The 12500-nt window shown below is 33.0% G+C and overlaps 1 protein-coding gene across 3 annotated transcripts in view; it reads right to left on the bottom strand.

Annotated features, from left to right (window-relative positions):
* The window catches only part of LOC106883815 (uncharacterized), a 1126149-nt gene that overhangs the window by 21342 nt on the left and 1092307 nt on the right, over window positions 1-12500 (bottom strand). For all 3 annotated transcript variants that reach the window (XM_089358746.1, XM_089358744.1, XM_089358745.1), the window contains exon 7: window positions 8260-10447. In XM_089358746.1, the coding sequence (XP_089214872.1) occupies window positions 8260-10447 (2188 nt within the window). The remainder of the gene's footprint in view (window positions 1-8259; window positions 10448-12500) is intronic.

Here is a 12500-nt window from a genome sequence, read left to right as displayed (position 1 = left end):
TGAATGTTGCATACGTATATGTTCCGAGCACACGATCTCAGATGAAGTCACTTGCTATGCATGTACATTTCCATAAATAGAAAGACTATCTCTATGAAATGTTATATTGTTTTAATGGAAATGAAAATACAATTTCGTATTGACACTGATCAGCTCTCACATATATATAGTGTTTATTAACATACCAAACGTGGAAAGACACACACGCACGCACGCACACACACACACACACACACACACACACACACACACACATACGCACATTGTGAGACGTATACACACTCATACACTCACACACATGCATTCACAGACAGATACACAATCATATACAGAATGTGAAGTCGTCTTCGCCGTTGTGGTTAGAATTAAAAGTAGAAATATAAAAGTTAAACGTATATTTAATAACGTACCTAATGCAGAAAGACACACACACACACACTGTGAGACACATACACACTCATACACTCAGACACATACATTCACAGGCGGATACACATTTATATACAAAATGTGACGTCGTCGTCGTCGCCGTTGTGGCTAGAATTAAAAGTAAAAATATAAAGTAAACCGTTGTATGTTTAATAAAATACCTAACGCGGAATGACACACACACTGTGAGACATAAACACACTCATACATTCATACACATAGTTTCGCAGACAGATACACAGTCATATACAAAATGTGACGTCATCGTGTTTAACCAGTTCTCGCATACATATAGTATGTTTAATAACGTACCTAACCCGGGAAGACACACACACCGAGAGACATATACACACTCATACGCTCATACACGTCATCGCGTAGTTAGAATTTAAAGTAAAAGTATAAAAGCGAAACATATAGTATGTTTATTAACGTAACTAACGTGGAATGACACACACACACACTGTGAGACATATACACCCTCATACACTCACACACATACATCCACACACAGATACATTGTCGTCGTTTTCATGGTTAGAATCAAAAGTAAAAGTATAAAAGTGAAGCAATATATCACATTACAATATAAATGTTATTCTATCACATTTATTCTTTGAGTTTTGACACGTAATACGGAACCAGCGCCAATATTGCATTGGTTTTAATCCAAAAAAATATCTACATGTTGACACTTACGGGGTCTGATAGTATTATCATGTAAAATTTGATTTGATTTGGTTGAGTCGTTTGAGAGTGGATTGGGAACAGGCCGAGAGACAAAGGACTTCATATACATATAGATTACACTGTACCATGTGTCTTTTGTTAATCACATCCAGGTGTCGTGATAAGAAAATTTGGATGTTACTTCTAGAAATTCGAGCGACCACATAAAAGCTAAAGGCTCTATTTTGACATTTATTTTCCCTTTTCTCTTTACCCACAATTTGATTGGTGGTAAACAGACATTTTGGTTCTTCACTATGTCTATTCTACTGTTACCGCAATGGTTTCAACCCTACAGAACTCGGGGTCCCGTGACATCTAATTTCATTCCTGACTCACTCGTTTCTCTTTCTCATGTCAGTTATATTGTATTTACCATTCCAGGCCCAAACATTACCGAAAGCGTCGGCCTTTTGGAATCTCTCACTTGACCATGTTTTCCTGCAGCGACCAGCTTGAAATAGTTTAGCAGGAATATTAACCATTTCAATCCCATTGGTCCCGGCGTGACTGAGAAGGCCACAAGACTCGCTCGCTTCTTCATGGAAAAACAAACTAATAAAGTAAATCAATAAAGCAATTCCTGTCAGAAATGCTAAAGAAATGTCAATGATGTCAATGTTTTTAAAACAGAACCAGTCGAATGTTTGGCAATCACACACCGAACCAACGTTTGCCGGAGGCAAAATTTCTATCAGAGAATAAGATTATTGGAATAAGTTCATAGTGTAGAGTGTAGCTGATCCAATAGGCTTTTGAATTATCCAATGAAATGTCAACATTCCTATATCATTACCGGTACTGCATAATACCTATAGGCAAGAAGAAGACACTAATCCTGACTGGCCTAGTTTTATTTTCTGTAAATAAAATCATTTTGTCATGTACAGCTCACTTGTAAGAATGGTTACATTGTATAAATGATGAGCGATTTAAGTGTGTAGTTAGGATTTCAAGTTCTTTTGTCAAGAAAAGATAACAGAGAGCCACTTATGTACTTACAGTCATCCCAGTGTTTGTTGTTGACTCAACCAGCTCTTATTACGAAATGTCTGTGGTTGTGTTGTATAACAGTGCAGCCAACAATTAGAACCTTAGACCGATGTGAATAATTATTTCTTAAGCTTAGAGAGACAACAACAATGATAACAATAGCGGTGGTAAGGGCGATAACAACGACCACAGCAGTGGCGGTGATGACGACGATCAATGACTAGAAGAGGCGGCTGTATGTATTCACGAGTGCTGTTTAAAGGCTTAAGTAGAGACTTTATTTCTAAGTGAATAAACTAACCACTTCAGAGATTATCCTGCCTACTTGAGCGTAACGCTTGAGGTAACTTTAAACTTAATGGAAACCCTAAGAATGAAATAGTATAAAACTGGACATATCAACTTGTAATTTCACTGTATGTATCTCGTTACCCGTGGATCTTTGTACCCGTGAACAAGGCACTTAGTTCTACCAAAGTAAATATTTAATTATTTCGAAATTATCTTTACGGCATATTGTATTTCCCCGAAAAGAATATGTCACCTGCCTGTGGGAGCGTTTTACTATACTCCTATGACACATGCTTAGATGCTTAGAACGAGAGTATTTACTATAATGGGAACTGGAAATTACGGCTTGCATTCTGATTACGTATTATTTGCAAGTTACTTATCGGTGCCGTGGATGCGTTGCGCGTCCATGCAGCTTTAGATAATGTGAAATTGTGTCAAACTGTTATGATATATAGGAATGGGTGCTGAAAATTTCTTGACTTTAAGGGTATCGGGCAAGGCCTGGTTGGTGATCGACCCTCCCGAGTCCTTTTACAGGGCTTAGAAAAATTGAAGGACTGCTGCAATAAGTGTGTGGATCTGATAGAGGAATATGTCGAATAAAATAATGATTAAGTGATCCTTCTGTATTTTCTTTTACCCAAAGCTAGGAGCTTTTCAGCACCCCTCGTGTATATATATATATACATATATATATATATATATATATATATATATATATATATATATATATATATATATATATATATATATATATATATATATATATATATATATATATATATATATATATATATGTATATATATATATATATATATGTATATATATATATATATATATATATATATATATATATGTATATATATATATATATATGTATATATATATATATATATGTATATATATATATATATATATATATATATATATATATATATATATATATATATATATATATATATATATATATATATATATATATATATATATGTATATATATATATATATATATATATATATATATATATATATATATATATATATATATATATATATATATGTATATATATATATATATATATATGAGGTTCTAGAGAAGACTCATCCACGTCAGCGTAACTGGGCGCTAGAAGCGTTTTGTCCCACCCATAGGTAACAATAACATTTTCATATTTCCTACCACTAGAATCCAAACTTCATCGATTTAGCGTCTACTTTACAGCATATTAGCTAAGAATTTTTCTTTTTGGCCTTATCTATAATTGCATATATATGAGAGAGAAAACCTGCGACGCTGAGAATGCTCGCTATGAAAAATCATCAGGCATAGGCACCACTTGAAAAAAGTAAGACATATTACAAAAATGGCTTGTCGTAGCCTTCGCATGTGTGGGACTTTTGATCAGTTTACTGCCATCATAAATAAATATATATATATATATATATATATATATATATATATATATATATATATATATATATATATATATATATATACATGTAATCAGTATATGACTTAACTAATAAAACAAAGTTCAACAAATTCATTCATATTTATGTAATGGTGGACATTAGATGTTAAGATAGATTATAGTTTTTATTTTTCATATTGCTATACAATTGTTTCATACAAATGGTCTCAGATATTCATAAAAAGAAAATCGTAATAGTCATATTTGTACTCGTCAGTAGATTTTTTCTTTTTTCTTAGTTATCATATACGCATGTGTATGGGTGTATGTGTATATGCATGTATGTGTATGTATATATATATATATATATATATATATATATATATATATATATATATATATATATATATATATATATGTATATATATATATGTGTATGTATGTATATATATGTATATATTGTTGTATGGGTATGTATGCGGATATGTGTCTTGGTATGTATACGCAAGAATATGCGTGTACATATTTCTATGTCAGTGTGTATGTTTGTTTACCTTTTGAATATGTAAATCTATGTACGCCTATGTTGTATCCATAAATATTAAGGTATATTAATTATTGTCTTTCCTACATTACTATAAATTGCACCAGTTTATTTTTGGTTCGTTTTTCACTCTGAAAACATGCACAACAAAAATATACACAACTATAATAATAAATTCAACTATTTCGACACACACTAACAAAAAAAACTTTTCTTATATACTAAATGACTCTATATCTGATTATATATAAGTTTATCACGTAAGTAATACCCCTTTTTAGACCTTTTTACTCGTATAGTATTTATTTCTAAATCTCTTGTAGAATATATCAAGCTGTGGCTAGATAATTAATTAAGACATATAACTCCTATTTTGTCTATGAATATTATACCTATTATTAACAATACATATCAAATTATAATTTTTATAAACCAGAAATTATTGCTTAGTATTAGTACTAATCACCAATTTTCTAAAAATTTTAAGTCGAAAGGAGAACTGACGGTTAAATAAAAACTAAACATGTATTTGAAAATACATATATCTCCTTATTTGGTATTTCACAAGGTACATACAAATACAGCTTTACTAGTATAAACATTTATTTAAGAAGTTTTAAATAGAGACACGTGTTGGATTTTATGGAGAGAATGTCAGTTTTAATATTATATATATTAGCACCCACTTACTATATATGTTTAGTCTAGATTTAAATAAATATGACTGGAAGAAAGAATATAGAATCCCCAAATAATAGCTAAAAAAAAAAGACTATGTACTTTAATAGTCTTTTTTAGTTTTTTTATTAGCTACTGACGAGTACAAATAAGACTAATACGATTTTCTATTTATAAATACCTGAGGACATTTGTATGAAACAACTGTATGGAAACATTGAAAATAAAAACTATAATCTATCTTAACATCTAATCTTCTCAATCACATTAAATATGATTGAATTTGTTGAACTTTGTTTGATAAGTTATCATATACTGATTATTTCTATACAAGCTTTCATACCTATACGAATTTATATAAGAAAATTCGGAAGTAATGTATGAAGAAATCATAGGAAAAAATTCCAGTTAAAGGATGAACATATATTATTCACCCAATAAATTATATATAAAAAATATATATAATATATAAATATAAATAAATAAATATAAATATGTGTGTGTGTGTGTGTGTGTGTGTGTGTGTATGTGTGTGTGTGTGATGCGTGATGGCATACACACACACACACAAGAGGAATTACGCAAGATTCCACTGAGCCCGCATCTGACCCAAAGTTCCGAAAAGCAATGAAGCTACAATTCATAAAAAAGTTCTCTTCAAAATTAAATGTTTGAAAGAGAAGCAGTGGAACTACATTTTGTTAAAAAGATCGGAAAGAGCAACAGAGACAAATGAAACATACTATGAACATTACATGGTTAACTCACGCAAACGCTGTGGCCAGCTCATACGACTAGAGAGAAATAATGCAAATGAATGCTCGAATGAACGCTATATTGCTGTCTAACAATATTCACATACTATGTAAAATGACATCGATGGTGTCTGTCAAGAAAGCTTCTTCATGGTCATTTTACCATTTTATCATTTTTGAAATAGTAACGATGATAGTTGAAGAGAAAACGTTTATATTATACTGTTAATGTTGTTTCTGAATTCTGCTCCAATGTTAATAACGTAATATTCTTCAGTAAAAATGATCAGATATTCGTGAAAAAGATCTCTTTTGAATTATGTTATCCAAGCAAGCAAGAAAATGAAAAATAAATCCTACAAAATGAAGAAAGATACTAAAAAATACATTTAAGTAGGTCCTGCTTTGTTATATAAGTTATATCCTGCAGAATGGCTTCTAGCTAAATATACAATATACATGTTATTACAAAACTCATTTATGCTGTTTGATTAAATGTACATAGTCAATAGATTGAATTAGAAAAAATACCGAATTCAAATTATATTTCTATTTTCTGACTTTATTTTCTTATTTTATGAATGTTGTACTAATATTTAATGTCTGTTCGTGCAATACGTGGAATTACACAGAATATAGGATTTCACTATACATGTATAAAGGAATATACATTTCTTTGAACTCTATTTTTATTTTTCCTTGATGATCACATCTTCACCCCTTTTCTTATCTTTTTTATCCTACTCCCTAGAATTGACATTAGCACTTGTGAGAAAATATGTTTATTTACGAATATGTTGATAGGTATACAATGAGAAAGGAAACAGGAGGAGGAGAAAAAAGAAGAAAAAAGAAAAAGTGCTGTGTATATTGTTTTATTGGACGCCCAGGAAAGGAAAGAAAAGAAAGAGGATTTCACATTTCGAGCGAAGCTCTTCATCAGAAATATAGAAAAAGTCCAAAGAAGGGAAGACGGAGAAAGAAAATCGCCAACGATACACACGCGATCGCATATTGAAATGATCGGAAGGGAATGGGTAAAGAAAAACTTCTTTCTAAGACAGGAGATTGCACGCGAAGAAGTTATGTGTGTGCATGTGTGGGTATGTGCATAGGCGCAGGTCCGTGTGTGTGTATAATGATAGCACGTGTATGTGCGTATGTGTGTGTGTGGTTGTGGTTGTTTTTGTACGTGTGTGGTTGAACTTTGTATCGCTTAATGTAATATAGAAACATGTGTGTATTTATATCTTTCTATCTATCTCATCTATCTATCTATCTATCTATCTATCTATCTATCTATCTATCTATCTATCTATATATATATATATATATATATATATACATATATATAATATATATATATATATATATATATATATATATATATATATATATATATATATATATATATATATATATACATACATATATATTCGTATATAATTAAATATATATACATACATATACATATATAAGTAAATATATATATAATTTCGTGGACCTCTCACAGAAGCCTGACGCTCTCAAATTTAGATTTTCGATTCAGTAAGCTATGCCTGCAAGTGCATAACTTAAACGCCCGGAAAACTTTAAGTCGTATGGAGCCGAATCAAACTGTTTTAAATATTACACGTAACGTCTACTAAATGTGTCGAGGACCTATTAGTTTCATTTGTCCACTTACTCGTATAATATATAGCTGAATTAACCCTATTATATATCTACTATATAGGTTACACACATACACACACACACACACACACACACACACACACATACACACACACATACATACACACACACATATTTCTACGGGGCAACGTTATATATCCCATTTCTACGAAGTTTGAAAAAGCTAGGATTCAAAATCTATAAAGGAATGATATAGGATTATTATTTGCAGTTTGATGGGAGAAAATTTGTTGATGTTGTGACAATATTCATATCGTTCACATCAAAACATTCTTTTCTTCTTCTCGACATTAGCCAAAATAGTCTAATGAAACATTGTAACCTAAACACATGACATAAGTCTGAGAGAACAAATAATATCATTTGTGTGTGTGTGTGAGTGTGTGTCTGTGTGTGCGTGCGTGCGTGCGTGCGTCCGTGCATGTGTGAGTGTGTATATGTCAACGAGAGACGAGTGAGTGAACGAAAGTTTTGTTGACGTTTTATGTACTGAATAACAGTTTGACTCAACAATACATTACTTCACGGACATAAGAGGAGACTACCTCATGGAGATGTTTGGAGAACGCGTCCGTATGTTGAAGACGCATTTTACGCCCACAGAAACTTAAGTAATGTGGTGGCCCTTGAGTCACTCTGTTGCTTCTGATATATATATACATACACACACCTACGAACGCACACACGAGCACACACACACGCACACACATATCTTTCACAATTACTGACCTGTTCTTTGTATTGATTCTCTGCGAAAGTAGGTGTTGACGGATTCGTGTCGAGGTAACCGAGCCGATCTGCTACAAAACTCTTGACAAAGTTGACCACCACACATGACTGCTGGTCAATGACAACTGATGCATAATATATAGAGACATGCGGTGACTGCATTTCAAATGTATGAGTCATGATGTTTTCTACACAATGAAATACAGCGGCTTTTAATTTGTTTTCCAATTCGAATAAAAAATTAAAGATTATCCTCCATTTCAAAAATGGTCTTGAAAAAAGCTTCATATAATAAGCGTACCATTGGTGATTTAATTCGGATTTTTCGCTGCAATATTCACATATTCCAGCTTCAAGTAAACAAATTTTCAGTGGATAATAAAGATGACTGTTAGTCTTAACAACAGAAAGTATATTACTTAATAATCTTTGTCCTGTTAATTTACCACTAAACACATATTCGTTGTCTTGAACATAAACAGCAATTCCCCAGAATAGAGTGAGGCGGGCAAAAATAAACATCGGGATTATATTTTCTTTGTTGACTTCCTCTTCAGATTCTGCTATAACTTTTTTGCATAACATTTTAATTTCTGTTTCTGCTGGAAATTCTACATTCTCGTTTGGGAATTGTTCTTGTAAATAAGGTAACAACGCCTCTGAGAAAAATGAATCGATAATGTTATTCTCGACAGTATCAATAGCATTTTTGATCAGAACTTCGTAGTCGTGTACGCTCCTCTGGAAATATAACTGCAGCTCGTGAAAGTTGGGGTTTTGTGAGTCATCACCTTGTACAATGGTATATATATACAGAAATTTGTGCTGGGATATATTGGTGTCTATTTTATTGATCAATTCTTCGCTTGAATTTTCAATATAAACACAAGTCTCTAGAATATCGGAAGCATAAGAAAATATTTCCTGCAGCATGCTAGCATTCAATTTTTCATTTTCGCTGGCGTATTTCTGTTGGTAAACGACATAAATTACTGCATCGATTATTATTTCCAACGCCTTGTCTAAATGATTAAACAAAGGAAGATATTGGTTTGGTAATTCACTGATTTCTGAAGTTTCTTTTAAATCACTGGGATGTCGTGTTGATCCATGAAACTGTCGATTGCAAAACCATGTTAATGAATTTACCATGTTAATGAATTTACGCTTGGCCGGAAAAATATCTTTTTGGACGGAGTTCGCATCGTTTATTATTATTACTTCATCAATACGAAGTTCACTACTTTCTTGACTGCTTTTGGACCGGAGAATGCAATGTATATAATAATGAAGTATTTCATACACGACGGCCTTGTAGGTGTTGTAAACACTTGATAAATTGATTGTTTTCGAATAATTCAGATAAAACTCTCGGCACAAATGCAACAGAAGAAATAAAGAATTAACGAATTTCTTAATTATTTTATCTCTGTATGTGTCAGTTGAGAGAGACGGGAATTCGTTGTAGTTACCATTTAAACTCCTCAAACAACAACAACAACGTAAAATCAAAATGGAAAACGCATATTCATTTAAATTAACAATGGGAGCTATTTCATCTCTGAAAACAAAACAGTTGCGCTTTTCTGCTTTGTCTAAATGTTCATTAAATGTACACAGACAGCATCCATTATACTGTTCAAGGTCAGGCCACCAATGAGATATCAAACTTTCAGTCATGTCTTCCTTCCTAACAAATTCTTTCATGTGTTCCATGTATACGTCATCAATATCCACCTCACTGCTTGTATCATATTTACCATCACATCGATGGATTCCTAGGTTACAAAAAATCAGATGTAGATATTCGGCAAATTTATCATCTACACAAAAATGTTCATATTCCTCAAGTGGAAGTTGATGTGGAAAACGCTGACCTTTATTTTTCAGAATTGCATCTTTCACATTTATATTTCTAAGGAGATGCTCAAATATAAGAGGGATGAAAAATACCAGGAAATCGACAAAGATATACGCGGGAAGTTTGTGACCTAAATTAGTAAATGCTTTTCCTTCGGTTTTCTCCAATGGTACCAACAGATTCATCAAATAATTAATTAACATAATCAAAGATATTATCAGGAATATAAGGAGGACATTGTCATGAAAGCGGTATGTACCGTGATGATGTTTGTTCAATGTCCAAGTATGATAGGTGATCAGTTTATGTAGCACATCATGGAAGGACCTGAAAAAAAAAAGTCAGTATGAAATAAAAATACGAACGTATTGATCGATGATATAATGATTCGTTAATATTCTCATACTTGTGCTCGTAAAAAAACAAAGAAAAAACAAAAAAAACATCATCACTAACACCATCATTACCATCTTCATGATCCCACCATTACTACCACCACCACCACCACCACCACAAACAACAGTACAATCATCAACATCATTATCATCAGCACTATCATCGTAACCATCTCACAACCCCCAACAAAATCAATCATCTTCACCACTTGCCACATCATCGTCGTCATCATCACCATCCTCATGATCATCATCATCGTCATCGTCGTCGTCGTCGTCATCACCATCATCACCATCATCGTCGTCGTCGTCGTCATCATCATTATCATCTCCTCCTCTTCTTTCTTTATTTCTTACACTAGTATTTATTCAGTAGTTCTTGTAAACACACCGTGTGTGTGTGTGCGTGTGTGTGTGTGCGTGTGCGTGCGCGCGCGCGCGTGTGTGTGTGTGTGTGCGTGTGCGTGCCCGCGTGTGTGTGTGTGCGTGTATGTATGTGTGTATGTGTGTGTGTGTGTAAGGTCTATGTAAAATCAAAGTAAAAATAGTGCAGAAATAATTTTCAAATCTTTTACCAGACACCTCGAAAAGAAAAATAGTCATTTTGTAAAAATATTCAAATAAATATATAAAAGCTTTTTAATTATTAGACTATGAATAGATCCTCCCGTGAAACACTTTAAAACGAAAATGTACTTAAAGATGGCGTCGAGAAAATGAGATGCAATAAATACGATAATGGTGGATACCTTACCGGTTGGTGGGTTTGAGGTGGTGTTGAAAATGACGTTGTAGTGGTAGGGTAATATTGGTCTAGATTAGGGTAACGGTTATGGTGTTGGTAGTAGAGGTGGAGGAGAAACGGGGGACAGTGATAGAGATATTGGTAGCTTTAGTTCGATTAATAATAGTGTTGGTTTCGGTGTAATGACGGTTATCATAACAGCTATCGTGGGGAGTCGTAATAGGTAAAAGTTGTTTCAAATAATTGGGGGTTGATAGATGAGAACGAGAAGAGAGTTAGGACATTGGTGGAGGTAATGATGGTGGTGCTGGTGGTGGTGGGATGGATTAAACGTACTAGAAATACTTACCGTATTGCTTTGATTGAGTTTGAATGGTAGTAATGGTATTATTATTATTACTGAGAGAAAGTATGACGGTTGATATAATTGATTTAACCCTCCCCTGAAAACTACTGGTCTTGGGCCAAAATTTAGAAAGAATTTTTACTGGGAGAAAGAAAGACATTGAGGTGACAGAACCATAAGTACGACAAAACGCTTTGTGGTATGCGTTTTGGCTCTTTATGTTCTGAGTTCAAATACTCGACTTTTTCATGTTTTCAGGTTAGACGCAGAGTTAGTACCAGATTAGCATTGATGTCAATGAAATTGATCTCCTCTCCCATCATAACTGCTGATCTTGTGTCAAAATTAGAAAGAATTATCACTGGAATTATGGCAGAGTTGGTTAATTTTGAGATTCTGGTGTATAAAGAAGCAGTAGTTTTACATCAGTGGTTTTGTTGTTTGGGCTGAGGTCACCACTGGTCGAGAAGACATAGGATCAAAAACATGGTGTGATTTCAAGAACATTTGGTAGCTAACTAATTCCAGCAGATCGACCAGTCACATAGAAGCTGCTTCGTTGGCCATTGAGCTAATGGTATGCTTTTAGCAGTGATTTTAGTGATGTGAATGGGGTTGATGGAGGCAGTTGTATAAGTGGTTAATTATGGCACAGCGACAAAGTAGTGCTGTTAGTTTACGATTATTTACATTAGTGTGAACGTGTGTTGAAACGAAAGAAGATAACATCTTATTTTACCATTAAAAACGGTACATCTTTTCATTAATTGCAGCATCAGTAGCTACTCACCCATTTAAGAAGCGTGGATCATACAGAGAATATAAAATAGAAAAAGCAAAAGATTTAGAGATAGAAATTTATAAGGCAGAGAAAGAAACAGACAGGTGGTAGAA

This window comes from Octopus bimaculoides, chromosome 10 (assembly GCF_046866305.1).
Source record: "Octopus bimaculoides isolate indiv1 chromosome 10, ASM4686630v1, whole genome shotgun sequence".
Lineage (NCBI taxonomy): Eukaryota > Metazoa > Mollusca > Cephalopoda > Octopoda > Octopodidae > Octopus > Octopus bimaculoides.
Note: the sequence above shows the minus strand (reverse complement) of the source record. Positions and strands in the feature narration are given on the sequence as shown.